Source organism: Triplophysa dalaica, chromosome 17 (genome assembly GCF_015846415.1).
Source record: "Triplophysa dalaica isolate WHDGS20190420 chromosome 17, ASM1584641v1, whole genome shotgun sequence".
Lineage (NCBI taxonomy): Eukaryota > Metazoa > Chordata > Actinopteri > Cypriniformes > Nemacheilidae > Triplophysa > Triplophysa dalaica.
In genome coordinates, this window is record NC_079558.1 from 16,386,167 (window position 1) to 16,403,069 (window position 16,903).

At 37.0% G+C, this 16,903-nt stretch overlaps 1 protein-coding gene across 2 annotated transcripts in view; it reads right to left on the reverse strand.

Annotated features, from left to right (window-relative positions):
• Positions 1 to 899: 899 nt before the first annotated feature.
• The window catches only part of grid1b (glutamate receptor, ionotropic, delta 1b), a 261,369-nt gene continuing 245,365 nt past the window's right edge, over positions 900 to 16,903 (reverse strand). The window contains exons 15-17 of one of the 2 annotated variants that reach the window (XM_056771869.1): positions 14,503 to 14,743; positions 9,848 to 9,986; positions 900 to 2,907 (exon numbers count right to left, since the gene is read on the reverse strand). In XM_056771869.1, coding sequence (XP_056627847.1) covers positions 2,510 to 2,907; positions 9,848 to 9,986; positions 14,503 to 14,743 — 778 coding nt within the window. In that variant the 3' untranslated portion in view covers positions 900 to 2,509. The remainder of the gene's footprint in view (positions 2,908 to 9,847; positions 9,987 to 14,502; positions 14,744 to 16,903) is intronic. The other variant, XM_056771870.1, reaches the window with a different exon arrangement.

Consider the following 16,903-nt stretch of genomic DNA (forward strand, 5'->3'; position numbering starts at 1 on the left):
CAAAAACATTTTTGTTGACTTGTACAAGTGTTATGACAATAAAGTTGAATCTAATGTAATCTACTGTAAATGTCTGACACTGTGTCCGTGAAGATAAAGGTTATAAATATCTCACGTCAGAAAGGTCAGCGTGCAACCAGAATAATAAGTTACCCAATCTCAAGTTGGTCCTAAATTTAATTTTGCCTCATTTTTTGTTTTGCTGATCATCTTGAATCAATGATTAAAACTTTCCCGGCATATAATCATTAAAATAAAAAAACGTGTTTTAACCTAAAGTGCACATAGAATTTTAAACTCTTCTTCAACATTGGCCAATATGAATAGCACATCATAGAATGCCCACATGATCGAAATGTACTATTGTTTTTGCATTAAAATAAAAAGTACTCAAAAAAAGAAAACTCATATAAATGTTGACAAAGCTATACAGCATTCAATTAATCTAGGGGGGTAATGCACCGGACTTGGAACTTTATCAATAAATATGTTTAGCAAAATAACACAAATACATTTTTGTGAAAATGTTCTCCTGTTCCTCAGCAGGCATGGTCCAAAAAATGGGCTGCCTAAAAGAGTGGGCCAGGGTGTCCCATAAGTCCTTAATGTAGTGCTATTAAAGTTTAAATTATTTACTTAATGCATCAAGGGTGGGAATGGACCTGACAAGATTTGTTGCTACTCACCAATTAATCCAATTAATCCAAATTATATTTAATGTCAAGTACTTGTTCAAACACATCATGTCACATCGATTGTCTCTTACTGGCATCAGTGGACATCGATATTTTTTAAGTTACAATGACAAAATTACTCAAGCATCAATCAAATCATGTAAACCATGTTTCTTTATTAAAGATTAAGAAACTCCAAGCAGCATATTCATAAATAAAATAAGAGTCTCTATTATATTTAATGTTACAGACTAGGCAATGATACGTTATATTTCGTGGGCTATTGGACATGTTTCATTGAAATCAAAGGGGCAAGAGCGTAAGGCAGTGAAAACACAACCCTACAAATTACGTAGGACATCCTTACCACCCGCCGTCGGCAGATCAAAGCCACAGGTTGTGTTACACAGTGTAATATATCACTTTGGTTCACATTAGTAACTACTTGGACTTGGTACAAAATATACAGGATACAACCTTAAAGAGAGAGTGACAAGCAGGTGCAGGGTGAAATCTCATTGAAAACTGGTCGAGGTACTCCACACTGATAAATGTTTTCATTTTGTGATTTGTCAAATAGTTAAGTAGTTTAACAGGGAAACACACACAGATAGCAGTATAAGGAGTGAATGCATTGTATAAGGTTGTTCTGGGTTAGGTCACAACAAACAGAACAAACTGAAAAAATTCAAGACATGTCTAAAAACATGAGTAGAAAATATTCAAATACATGTTTATGGATTATTTAAAATCGCTTATGTGTGATGTTAGTCGTTGAAGCGTTTAGGACTTCATCACTCATGTTTTCATTAGAAAAAAGATATCACAACATGTAATTTATGAAAATCTTTTCATGTACAAGTTTTTTTATTGTCTATGTACTCAGTGTGAAGCGAGTGTAATACAGTAAAACAGTAAAATCGAAATGATATATCAACGCTAGGGAAGCAACTCTTTGACTCTTTATTACAGCTCTTTGACAAACTGTACAAATTCATCAGATCGAATCGGTTAAAAATCTCTTTGATGCTCAGCAAATGAAAGTGAAATAGTTTCTGTATGTTACAAACATGATTGTTGTCTCTGGGCTGGTTGTGCTCACGGATTGATGGCGTCACAAGATAAAAGAAAAAAAAGAATAATTTAAGAAAAAAAGTGGTTCAGTGTTGTTGCTTTGATTGAGAAAAAGAAGTCACACAATATTGACTTGCTTACTTTTCTCTGGTTATTAAACCATCATCATCTCAGCGCTAACTTCATCAATCCTAATCAATAAAAATTGAAAACCACTGGCAAAGCATTGAAATAGCCACAGCAGTTACTGAAGAATGTTGGATGTTTATGCTGTAAAACGGGTGCATACTCAATAGCTTTTGGATTTCTACAGCCGTGTGATCATCTAGTAACAAAACGTGGAGAGACATCTTTTATTTCGGCACTTAGAAAACAATCACAATGAATTTGAGTGTTTATCCATATAGAACAAAATTCACAAAGCCATTCAAACAGTCGTCGTTGAATTATTTTTATATGTCCTTTTTTGTTTTTCATTTGTTTTTGTAACTCAACTTCAAAAATTGAGAATATTCAAAATACACGTTTACTTACTTTGATCTTTCAGTATTTACAAATATGTACAAGAAAAATGTTTATTTTATTTTTGCTTTTTTGCGTAATAAAAATCTCTACACACGTTTTTTAACTCTTTTTACACATTTATATCCAACTGCCATCCGGTCTCCCAAGCCCCAACCGCACCTCAGCTTACATGGTCTCTTTCGAAAAGCAAGTACGAGGCTGCCCAAGTGCTTTAAATGGATGTACTGTGGGTGGGATCAATAGCTTCTGGGATGGGTCCTCCTGGTACCGACTGGTAGGACATTGGCATGGGGGTCTTGGCGGGACTCTGTCGGAATAGGCCCCCGTTGGGAGCCCTGTGTTTGCATTGGATGGAGGGCAAGGTGGAGCTGCTGAGAGGAAGGGGGTGGGTGCTGCCAGGACCCTGGGCCAGTGTCCGGCCCACCCCATGAGCTTGATCCGGGATGAATGTGCTCACAGACAGGCCCTTGCCCGGGTAGTCTCGCACAGCTTCCCGCTGCTGGCTGGGTTGCATGCTGCCGATGTCCAGGGCAGAGATCTCGATAGACGGTGCGGTGATCTGCTTGTGTGCCATGTCCAGGTCCATAAGTGTGTTCATACGCCGATGCACCTGTTCCAGGTTCACCTCCTTGTCCTAGAGAAGGGCAGAGAAGAGGGGGGGACAGAGCGGCTGAGACCAGCTGTTCCTAGATGACCTCCATGCAAGTAAGGTTTATATCTGTTGATACAGGGTGTGTATTTGCACTAAAGGGCCCAATTACATCTAATAGGACGAAGTTTCAAAGAGGACTTTTATAGAATGTGCACCTTGAAATCAAATTTGGCCAGTGGGCATATCAAATAAATATGTGTGAGTTGGCCAATGTGGAAAGCTTTTGAAATTTCGGCAGAAAGCAAATGGCCTCACAACGTTCTACACATGCTCACCCACTGCTGTGTTTGTTTTCTAAATGTAGTAATTATCTAAAACAGACCTTAAAAATTCCCCCAAAATCCATTACAGTTTACAAAAGTAGTGTCTGAGCCAAACTGCATTTCAGAAACATACAACAAAATAATTGAAAAAAATATCTGCAACAAATCAGTTTGTATACGATAGATATAGACTTAAAATATGATGCATCGTCTAAATACAAAAATGTACGTACAAGTGTGTTTAGCTATGGAAGCCAGATTGGAACAGTTTTTCACAAAATATTTTTTGAGAGAACAATATGTGACATTTTTTCATTGTGTACATTTTAGGATTTTTTAGAAAACAAAAAGGTTCTATCTACAAAGTTGACTGGAATGCAAAAATGTTGAAGCTGAATAAAAATGCTGAAGCTTCAAAAACGTTGAAGCTCAGAATGTAAGTTGAACCCTATAATTCCAAGATTGTGAAATGTGAACCTGTGTGACCTTGCCTGTGACAACCTAGCTAATATGTTATTTTGTGATTTATGATTTCTACATACAATCAACTGACATTATGTAAACAACATTCTGAAAAATGTAACCTTCAAATATGAAGTATTGACTGAGCAAGGCCATGTAAAAGATTGAAATAATCACAAGAAAGGCAGAATGATCATAGGCTCTGTTTATACCTGGTGTTAAGATGCGTTTTGTCCATCGGATCACAAGTGGACGAATGAGACACATGGTCGTTTACACCTGGTGTTTTAATCCATCTCTTTTGTCCGCTTTTAGCATATCCTTTTCTGATTTCTTTGATGGGAGGGTTCATGGGCGAGTAAATATATCAGCCATTTCTGATCTTTCGATCCACTGGACAAAATAAGCGCATGCAATTTGCATGTGGATGACAGAAAAACATACCGAAAGCAAAGGTTTTTATTTCTGCTTTGACAGCCGCGAGACCACACTGAACACTGTAAGTGTGTCTTAGAAATCTGGAATGGTGAAACTGTACATATACACTGTATTTAAAGCATTTTTTTGTCTTTAAACCAACCATTTAGGTCTTAGCCGGTAAAGATTGAAATCCTTTGTGGCTGAGATTTTAAACTACAAACACGATCCAGTTGAATGCGTTTTCGATTACCTCTGGAAGTGGTTGATAGTGGAGAAGCTCAAGACGTTTCACACCCTGTTTAAACTTTACCGTCGTCCACTTGTGATCCGATCGACCAAAACGCATCTTAACACTAAGTGTTAACAGGGCAAAAGAGTCAAATCCCAGAACAAAATGTTGCAGGTATTATGAACATGGAAACAACTTTTCGTTGTTGTATTGTGGCAGTATTAGTGTAAAGTTATGCCACTATTATTGAATATAAACCAACACAAATTATGGACGTTACCACCACAGCATTATAAAAGTTTGTTAAAACAGGTTAAAACAAGGAAAATGAAAAGTACAAAAGTAAAAATAATTGGAAAAAAATATAGCATACTAACACAATAAAATACAATGAAAACATGATTTTTGAAAACTTTCAATTGATCTCTTTTTGGAATTAAACTCTTCATATGTTGTTTACAAATAGCCAGATAATTTGGCAAGACAGTATCTACTTTCCATGTAAATATTTTTGTTTATGAATTATAAATGTGAAAGAGACACAAATATCTTAGCAATAAAGCTCTGAAAATAATGCATTTTGTTTGGAGCTGTATGGTTGCACTGCTCTGCAGATTCTTAAAACTTGGGTCTTTTGCTTTCCTTGCAGTCTTTACCTCGCTGTAGTTCTCATATTGTGATGAAATCGATATATACTGAATTGTGACATGTATCACAAAGTCTATTTTTTCATAAGGTATTGGCATAACCCGATGTGATATTTTAGAGGTACATAAGGAGTTCCACTAGTGGCTTTATTTTTTGAGGTCAGCTGGGTCTCTCAATCTGTCCTTGATGAAATCATTAAATTACTGGATAGAACAAAACGCCATTGAGTGCAATAGTTCAAGGCAAAGAGTTTGGCGCCATGTAGTCTTTCATACACATAAAAGCCCTTTCTAAATGCAATTATATAACAAGTCGTGATATAATTTAGAATCACAAAATAGAAATACATCTTTGCTCCAGAGTCCACCAGCGCCACAATAAGGACACGCACTGTTACACAGAATTATTTCTTAGAATCTAAAAGTATCCTCAAACATTTAGATTAATGAAGCGCTGCGGCATGAAATGCAAAGACACATCAGAGAGTAATAAAGCTTTTGGGAGGGATGGGGCAGGACTAGAATTGCAAAGCAATTGCACTGGGTAAATTAGTCGGTCACATTTGGTTGAAGCAGACTTTTCATTAGAGAGATTTCCAAGGGGATACATGCCTTCACGCACTGTTCACAATCTCATCGCAGTTCACTAATCCCATTTGTCTTATCTAATGAACAGAAGAATGGGGTGAAATCTTAAGGTATGATGATGTAAGACATGAATCCATGCAAAAAACAAACAAACAATAAAAACAATAACACCAAACAATATATAAGTACTGTAACACAAGGGCGTCAATTTGGGTAGGGACGTTTCCCAACCAATATCCGGGGGAGTCCTGCTCCCCACTGAAAAAAGTGAAACTTTGGATCAACTTAAAAAAAATACATCAACTTGTTACAATCAATTTTAAAATCTTAAATATAATTTTCTCAAATCATATTTATGGATTGTTCCAATCAAAATGTATTCATTTCAACAAACCACCATAATTGTGATCTGTGTTTGCTTTAGTTTTGCTCTTGATCCCTAACTTTGTTTCACTTATATTTATTTTCTCTTTAAGTTTCTACAATTGTGTTTCAATAAGAACACACACTTGCATTAATAAGAAAAGAAGAGATGCTTTAAAGTTAAGTTTTTGTGATGTCGATCAAGCTTTGATGAGGAAAAGAATGAAATTAAATAATGTGGCATGTGTTCTTTTATGACTGATTTCAATGTCCTGGTTCTTAACTGCAAAGGTACTGTAATAAAATAAACCGACAAATATCTTGGCACACTTAGACATCAACAGTCATCATACAAACCTCAATAATGGTGACAACCATCAAACTAATTCAGAATAACTGCAATGCATGCTGGGAGTCATGAATGAGTTTTGTCCTATGATATAACCCAGCATGCATTGCAGCATGAAGCTTTCTTATGTTGATTGTCACCATTGTTGAAATTCATACAATGATTCTTCATATATAATTGAGTCAGCAATTACCAACTTTTAGTGTTTTCTATTAGTTTATACAGAGTTTTAGCACCACTGTTTAAATCTCACACTGTAGGATCACACGCTATTCACACATTAATATCACACTCCTGAGCAATTATTACAATGATCACAGATCCCAATGGATATTAGTTTTGAAAGTTGAAAACGTATCATTATAATAGTCAAGAGACCAACTAAAGCAAACACTGATCACAACAATGGTAGTTTGTTGAAATGTATTAATTTTTATTTGAACCAAGCCATAAATATAATAAAATTGCTAATAACAAGTTGACGTACAATTTTTAAGTTGTCTAAAGTCTTGGTATTTTTTTAGTTGATCCAAAAGTTTCAGTGTATTTCAGTGTTCCAATAATGTTTACCACACAATTAATATACCGTACATTTATATTTAACCTCTGATGTCGGTCTGTGTCTTGTGTTTTTTACTAATCACTTATTTTATTAAAATGAATTTATCCAGGAATCCTTTGAACTTAAAACATCTTTTACAACCGCTTTCTGTAAATATACGCTTTTTGTTCTATGGTTAAGTCTCGTTCTCTGCAACGAGTCCCACCTCCATAGCTCATGTCGCTAATAGGATAGGCCTTGTCCTTCTTATCTAATGATGTCGCTTTTTGATTGGCTTTGCCTTCTCTCGCTAACATGTGTTGAAGACTGCAGGTGATTTGGTTGTACAAAGCACCAAAGCAAAGCTCGGTCAACAAGACACGATGAGCGTGATTATGCAGGCTAGCATTACATTCTGTGTTGATGAATACATTGTAATCGGCTACAGCGTGCACGCACAGGGTTTGGTACCCTGGGGCCCACCTGAGTTTGCATGACAGCTTTACATTAGCGGCTTTTCATGCAAACGGTTCTTCGTTCCAAACTAAACAGCAAGCGTGAAAGGCACCTGAAAGCCACCTAAGGGGGTCTCACCCAAAGAGCATCCAAGGGGCCCCTGACCACCTTAATCCAACTCTGGTCACAGGTGAAAAGCTTTATTAAACATGATTGTGTTATTTGTTGTTCATTAAATATTAAGGTTAAACTCAGGTTGCACTGTTACAGAGGTCTATTAAGCTCTCAGTCATACATACAGTAGTTTTACAATGTAGGTGTACATATGTATTTATTAGGGCTGTCAATAGATTAACTTTTTTAACCGCAATTTTAACTTTTTTAAAAACGCATGTGATTCATTTTTAGTCCTAGTATTTATATAAAATGTTGTTTTTAGCCAGACTGTAGATGTAGTTGAACATACACTTGTTAATACTTATTGGTTAATCGTAGCCTGTTCTGGTGTGGTTCTAAGATGAATCTCCTGCTGTAAGAGTTGAGTTGTTTTCTGCGAATGCCAGACTATCACATCCGATAAATTCGTTGAACTACGTACCACTAGGCAGTGAGGTACCATTCGACCAGATGCATTTTAAATGACTTTTATAAATGACCCTGCTACCTCTACAGAACAGACAATTATAAAAAGTCTGAAATTATTGTTGTGATTTATACTGTTGCCCAACTTTAAAAGTCTTGTTTATAATTGTGATAAAATGATATGAGGCTGTAAAATTACGATCGCTAAAGTTTCATTGGTCACTTGTCCTATAAACAGTATAAATAATAGCTGATTGGTTAGTCATGATGATAAGTGAGTCAAAGATGAAAAATGGTTTTAGCAAAAAATATTATTTAAATTGCATTTTTGTTTTCTGAGCAAAATTTTGCATAATTTACAAAAAATGGCCACTAAAATGTCATTCAGTGTAACGACAAAACTATTTATAACATATGAAAAGACTACTACTTTCACAACAAATGCTAATTAGTTGTAATTTATGTATTTTAAAAAAATTGCCGACTTGTCAAAAATATTTTTTTACTTATTTAAAGCAGAATAAGATGTAATATGCTCCATTATTCTTTTTTTTACATATCTTAACATGTAAGAGTCAGAATAAGCATGTTGTTTGAATTTGTGCATAAATAATGTGTCACGCTGAATGACAATGTAACATTATTTCATGCAAATTTGACATTTTTTTCTCCAAAAACTTAGTTGAGACCATGAAGTAGACATTTTACTTACATTTAATGTGCTTTTTATGGACATAAAATTACTTTTGTAAATTTCTTTTTATAACCCAACGATTGGGTTTGTCCATTTTTGACCCAACGATGGGTTGAAATAATCCCAAAATGTTTTAGTGTGTGAACTCCATTCAGAGTTCTCTTGACATGTATGCTTGACTTGGAAAATGCATTTTCTGTAAGGCTGCTTTGCAACAGTGCAGAATTGTGTAAAGCACTGTAGAAGTAAATCTTAATTGATTTACAAGTTGTTCGTCACATCGAATAATGCTTTAGGTTCCAGTAACTCACAGAAACTGGGATTCAGATGTGCGGGATCTCAAGATTTTAGAAGCCAATATCTTTCGCTCTACACTCAGTTATACATGAAATAAACCCATTGAGCTGCAGACATTAAATTAACATTTTATATACAAACCTTGAAAAGACTTGTATATTAAATATCGTAGTGTCCATTATGATAAAACTTTCAAGTGGAATGGACATTACCATTTAATTTATGCCTCTAATTTCTAAAATGGAAAGGGTTAGTGTGACAACAGTTACTATTTATACACACAATAATGTCAGCTGTGAGCTGTTGTATTAAAAGGACAATTTGGGAGCCAACCAGATTGTCTATTCTCGAACACAGCGTGAACATAGCAATTGTAAAGCTCTGTAGTAAATGACGAATCATTTAAAATACATGAGACAAAACCTTTTCAATTTGTCGTGAGCTCGGTCAAAAATTTGAATTTAGTAAAAAAAGATCTTTGTGAATTTTTATGTAGTAGACACCTTATAAATACAGCTTGCACATCTCCTAAATTGCATCTTGGTCTCTATTTTGTGAGATGCGTCATATTTTAAGTCATAATTTATTTATTTTCAATAATCTGGTGATTATGCAGACATCGCTCACTGATTCATTGAAGAAATCCACACTTAATTAAATCAGCAACTGTCACAATGAGTGGAATTCATATTAAAATATGTTCATAATCACCTTGAAACGGCTTCATGCCTCAACAAATAAATGTCACAAATTAAACAGCAGTTGTGTTTTGTATGCCAATTCTGAATGAACTGGAAAATCATTTATCATCATTAATGCTACTCTGCTAATCGCTCAAGAAATGTGTTCAAAGCAGAAATCATGGAAGGGTGACAACCCGAAAACCATGAGAACGACTAGGTGGATCTACTAAATATGTTTTAAAGTGAAAAGAAACTACGAAATACACTTTTCATGTCAGATGGCTCCTACATAATCTGTGCTAATAAATCCCAGCCGATCATAGAAGAGGCCTACGATTCTATTCTGACCTGTGTCAATAGCTTCTGCTTCATCCCAGTCTTTTTCTCTCTCTGTCCAAATGTCCTTGCTCCCCTCCGATGAAGCAGTAGCAATATCATTATATGTCAATGGACCAGAAACCCTTGCCAGTCTGTAATCCTTAGTAACCTGCATGAGATCATAAACAAATGAAGAATAAATGGAAAATTAAAAAGCGTAGGTAAAGAAATCCATAAAACTTGTCCACATTGACATATAAGCGCATCGGGACGTCACACAGTGAATTACTAGGGATTATTGACTGTTGGGCTTGTTTTTAGGGTGGTTTTATGTCTTTTTTTATATGGGGGGTATCTGAGCAGACAGACTAATGCAAGCACCCGATTTGCCCACACTTTAGTTTACGGATCATCGTCAAACAGTTCGAGTTTATTACATAAGTTTCCCATTGGCAATGAAAGAGGCCTACTAAAGTGAAGTAATAACCCGAAGTAATTATTTTAAAGTTGGAGAGTTGAACAGTTTATAAATGGGAGAAGAACAGCAAAGTGGACATTTAATTGAAACTATGAAGAAGCATTTAATGGTATAAAGTGTTGTCTTAAACACTAAGCGGATATCCCTTTAAATGTTTTTGAAAGAGAATACTGGCTAATGGAAAATATGTTTTTACTGTTAAGCCTCTATCAAGGAGCAAGGTGCTTTGTTTTCAAGATAATTTATAATACTTGTTTAAATATTCCAATATTTAGCATTAAAGAGGAAAATCAGTTTCCCTTAACTGAGAATTCAACAACCTTGTAGGAAAGCAGTGTATTGCTTTTGATTTTTTTTTAAAGATAAAAACAACTATGCTGGGATGCATTTCCCAAACAATGTCTGGCTGGTGAACCACCATTGTACGATGCTTCGTTTGACTAACGGGCTAATCACGACATAGTAACTTTGTCGCACACCTCTCGTTTGAAAACACGTTTGTTCAACAACATAGTTGATGACGTCACATACTTAATTGAGTAATACCGTCTTCTACCGCTTAGATCGATTTAATGTCATATTATTGCTTTAAATATTGGACACTGTACATCTGTAACTATTTTTGTTATCGTATTTTGCTCTTTTGTTTTATTTCACGATATTTAATTCATTCATAAGTTTCCTCCTACATAACTCCACACAGGGATTCTGCATTAACCTTTGATCACATAGACCAAGGCAAATGCGCACTTTTAAGAAAACAACGCTTTTGTTCGCTTGACTAACTAAAAGACATAAAATTTAATTTGTACATTTAGAATGGTGGATATAGAATGAACTGCATGTTGCTTGCTTACTTTGCTCAAAATCATGAAGGATGTAAGTCTACACGTCATAAAAAATAAGGAACTATGCTTCTAACCACAGCTCTAGACCTGTATGGATTCAGTAAACACTTGAATCGTTGGAATATGCTGAGACGACGGAATTTACGCCCACAGTTGGCTAACGATGCTTTTGGGAAACGCACCCTGGCTGATGCACTCTGTTCCAAAACCCAGTGAAACCCATTTTACCAGCATTTTAAGGTATCAAAAGTGCACAACTGACATAAAAAAAAAAAATGTAAGCCACTGGACAACATCTTAGGCAGCATGGCATGTATTCAAAATCGATAAGGGAATTCCAAAATGCACAGCGACAAGCTCAGTAAAAAAAAAAAAAATAATAGTCATGTGTCAATGACGGCATCATATTGGGAAGGGCAAGACTGCCAAATAAACATATGAGGAGGGAGCAGCGTTTTTCTTTCTTTCTTTATTTTTATGAATTAGTGAAAAGAGAGAAAAACTATTTTGTACTCAACGCAGATTGTGATATCTAGATTACTTCTAAGTGTTCATACAACACAGCCTAATGGGAATTTGTGACATTGTCACACACTGTAATCAATTATTTTGTGTTTGCACAAATATCCCCTTTTTTTCGTGTGAGTCAGCATGACATTTTTGTGTCACCAAGCACGACTTTCAATCTAATGTATTTTAATATGCGGTATCTTTCATACATATAAAAATAAATATATCTATAAAATAAATATATCTATATATTATTAACGTAATCTGATGGGAATTCATACCTATTTTACATGGTGGCTCATTTGTATCTTTTGACTTTTCCACTGTGACTTTAGGTTTAGGGGCGAGGTATGGGATCCATTTATCGTTGTTTTGCCACCTCCTGAAACTCACGTTTTTAGCTAAATTAGCCTTTCCTGCTGTGATTTTAGGGTTCAGGGTGAAGTAAGGTATTGGTTAGCCAAATCCTAAAATATGTACAACTTCTTTTGATATCAGGTTAAAACTACACTGACCAAAATTATAAACGCAACACTTTTGTTTTGCCCTCATTTTTCATGAGCTGAACTCAAAGATCTAAGACTTTTTCTACACGCAGGGCCTATTTCTCAAAAATGTTGTGCACAAATCTGTCTAAATCTGTGTTAGTGAGCATTTCTTCTTTGCCGAGATATTCCATCCACAGGTGTGACATATCAAGATGCTGATTAGACATCATGATTATTGCACAGGAGTGCCTTAGGCTAGCCACAATAGAAGGCCACTCTTAAATGTGCAGTTTTATCACACACCACAATGCCACTGATGTCACAAGTTTTGAGGGAATGTGCAATTGGCATGCTGTCTGTAGGAACGTCCACCAGAGCTGTTGCCTGTGAATTGATGGTCATTTCTCTACCATAAATCATCTCCAAAGGCGTTTCAGAGAATTTGGCAGTATCAAACTGGCCTCACAACTGCAGACCACGTGTAACCACACCAGCCCAGGACCTCCACATCCAGCATCTTCACCTCTAAGATCATCTGAGACCAACCACATGGACAGCTGCTGGAAGAATCGATTCGCAAAACCAAAGAATTTCTGCAGAAACAGTCGACCTGACAGCAGTTCAGCGTCATAACCGACTTGAGTGGGCCAATGCTCACATTCGATGGCGTCTGGCACTTTGGAGAGGTGTTCTCTTCATGGATGAATCCGTTTTTCACTGTACAGGGCAGATAGCAGACAGCGTGTATGGCATCGTGTTGGTGAGCAGTTTGCATTGTGGCGGTGGGGTTATGGTATAGGCAGGCGTTTGTTATGGGCAATGAACACAGGTGCATTTTATTGGTGTAATTTTGAATGCACAGAGATACCGTGATGAGATCCTTAGGCCCATTGTTGTGCCATTCATCCACAACCATCATTCCACAGGCCACAATCAACAACATGATAAACAATATGCGAAGGAGATGTTTTGCACTGCATGAGGCAAACGGTGGTCACACCAGACACTGGCTGGTTTTCGGACCCCCCCGGACCCTCCCAATACAGTAAAACTGTTCATTTTAGAGTGGCCTTTTATTGTGGCTAGCCTAAGGCACAGCTGTGCAATAATCATGCTGTCTAATCAGCATCTTGATATGCCATACCTGTGAGAAGGATGGAGTATCCTGGAAAGGAGAAGTGCTCACTAACACAGATTTGTGAACAAAATTTTAGAGAAATAGGCCTTTTGTGTACACAGAAAAAGTCTTAGATCTTTGAGTTGGCTCATGAAAAATGGGGGCAAAAACAAAAGTGTTGCGTTCATAATTTTGGTCAAATAAATACACTTAGTCGGAGTATTGAAAGTTGTGCTGGGTGACTTTAAAAAAAAGGTTGTGCTCAGTGACACGAAAAAATCAGGATATTCGTGTCCATGAACACACATTCTTAGATTCCAAATTTTGTGTCTATGCTATGAACTGCCCTGAGACTGGGTTGGTTTTTAGGGTAGTCATACCTATCTGAATATGGTACGTTTGTTAGCATTTGATTCAGCAGCCGATGCGGCATCAATGTAATATGGCTATGGGATGATCACCCACGTTTCATTTTTTAAAATATTATAATGATGATATAACTATTACTATTGGTTCAATGGAACACCTACAGTATGTGTCATTCTTATTTTAGTTTGTCAAACAGATCTCATTTTGTAATGACATGAATTCCATTAATATTTGCCAATATAATGTACAGTGTGACCCCCTGAAGGGATACGGCTTAAAATGTGAGAAATTCGAAACATTAATGCATGTTCAATGAAAATGTAGGGATGCATTGTTGTAAATTATCTAGTACATAACTTGTGGGTACTGAATGTTTCAATCTGAGTGGCTGTGTTATTGGGCTGTGTATCAGCTCGCCAATTACAAAACCAAAAGCACAAAAACAAAAGGTCCAATAAAGGACCTTATTGAAATGAACATCAAGCTCTGTTGGAATCGATTGTGGGATAGGTCTCCTGTGAAATTTGTGTTGTGGCCTATGCAGAGCTTTTCCAAATTAGCTATCCATATAGCAAAGTAGTTCACTAGGTTTTGGAATAGAGATCCGGTGTTTACAGTTCCTGAAATTCCACATCTTCTAAATACCACATCATAACATAGTTCAAATATCAAACTCTTAAGGCTGCCTTAAGGGCTCTGTGCACATTCCATGGCCAGTGGGCCGGGGGACCAATTTTGATTTCATCAGGGCACACCTATAACTGAGTGTACTGGAGCTCGACTAAATCGGGGCTCGCGTCTGCTGCGGGGTCCTTAAAGTAGAGTGTGGCAGTGTCCTCTCCCTGCTGTATCTTCCGCGCCCTGAGCTCGGTCACCTCTTTGGCCTGCTCTTGCCGGCAGCGGTTGCTGTTCCACCACATTTCCAGGGTGGCCACTAGACAGGCCAGCAGAAGGCCTGCAGCCAGGATGCAGAAGACGCCAGCGAAGCTGTGCAGTTTGAGCGAGCGACCGTCCGGCTGGGCGTTGCTGTGGCTGTTGAGGTCACAGCGACCGGTCCGAGGCCACCACTTCTGCTTTAGGACATCCAGATCTCCTTTCTCCTGCAGCTCCAGTATCCTGCAGGTTATGAAATAAGAAACATGATTGATTCATTTATGTGTTGCATTTGATCGAGTACCTCTCGGATGATTTCGAAATAATCTACATAAGAACTTGTAAGATATCACAATAGTTGTTCTGCTTAACACCCACTCCCGCCTGCAGTATTTCTGCACGCCCCTTATTTTAAGAAAGACTTTTCTTCTTCTCTGCTTTACAGAGAATAGAGGATATGTGCCTTTTCAGGATGCTCATAGTATCCATTTATATATATATATACTGTATATATTCTGATGGACCCTTCATTTCATGGAAACACATTCGGATTGGGACAGCCTTTGTCACACCGCTGTGATGTAATTGGGGTTCGAAGGGATGGGCACTTAGGGAATGAAGCATTTAAAGCTTGATGGAGCCGTGATATGTCATATGGAGTGGTATCAAAGGTGTTATAAGATGGTGTGCACGACCAGGAAAAACTGAATTTAAATTCCAAGCAACTGTTTTTGGAGAGTAAGAAACCCTTTGTGATGTAGATCCATAAGAGCTAGCTGCTTATGCATTTACAAATGTATTCTCAACTCCTGAATAATGCAGTCCGTCGCTGTCCTTCTTAATAACAATATATCTCATTAATTGATTCAATTTTATGGGACTAACCCCCTACTGTCGACTTTCTCGTTCTGTTGTTTATGTTTTTTTGTATCTGTGGTTATTAAATGATGTTGCTGTTATGAGTACCGCAGCCATCATCAAGTAATAAAGCCATTCAAAATTGTATTGTCAAAAAGCACCATCTACAGAAACTTGTATGAGGCCTGGCAAAAACCGAGACCTCTAGAGAGAATAGATGATGATGGGCCACAAAGCGCAGAAAGTAAGATGATTTTTTCTTTCAAGAGGATATGACATTATGGTTCACTGTGTAATAACCCGCAAGCTTCCTCCCAGCTGCCTCAGAGTGCATTTCTAGCAGTGTTACGACAAAATCACCCTTGGGCTTCCGAATACAAGAATCTCTCCGTGCTGACTTCTGACCAGTTTTCTTGATCCAAAGAAGGTAAGACTGATCTGAGCTCAGAAGACACAGGCTAACCAAAAACCTTTTAATGCAACCGATCACAATTCATCTTGTGCCGAGTCATGTTAAGGAGCATGGCCATATCTCCACAATACACAAAACAAACCTCATCAAAGTTTACAACAGCATTTGTGAATTTATGCCATGAACATCACATAGGGCTACTTTAAGGAATCCAGGTTGACAGTAAAGAATGCGACTAGCACGTCTCCTGGAAATCCTGTAGAATTCAAACAATCAAATAACAACTTTGAATCTGCAACCAAAGTGTGTTCAGGTAAGCAGGGCTGGCATATTTTGAATTCAGTTTCGAGTGGGATTGTTTGACCTGGAGGTGAGGATTGGAGTTGAGATGGCATTTGGAATGTAGGAGTGTTGTAAAAACTACCACAAAACAAACAAAAACATTGCATTACAATTGTACTGTGGTTGTCCAAACATTTGATAACATCAGGTCATTCCTTTCAATATAAGGTGTACTACATTTGGAGCATAGACAAGACATGGATTTACAGTAAGCAAAGAATGTAGATACTTGTCAAATATGAATATTTGACTATTTTTATTGGGCTAACCACAATCTATAAACAGACTTTTAAAGCAACACAGTTGCAAAGTTTTATCAAATTTTGAGGATGATTTAACAAATTTTTTTCATATTCTGGTCATTTATTTTAAATAACTACAAAGAGTATGTAATGGACGTGGGTGTTGAGGGACAGGGGACCCAAACGCAAGACAGCGGGGTTAACAGACTTTAATAAATACAAAACAAACACCCACGAGGGGGTAACAGAAAAAAACATAACAGCAGGAACATGGACTAACTAGACTAGACTAGACTAGACTAGACTAGACTAGACTAGACTAGACTAGACTAGACTAGACTAGACTAGACTAGACTAGACTAGACTAGACTACAACACTTGACCACAACACTTGACATTTAAACTACAATAAACTACAATAAACCAGCACAAGACAGGAGACACTAGGTCAATATAAAGGGAACTAAATCAAGAGGGGACAGGTGCATGGGATAAACTAATTAACACTAACTAGGAAACAGAAGGGGAAGAACAATGACAAGACCAGAG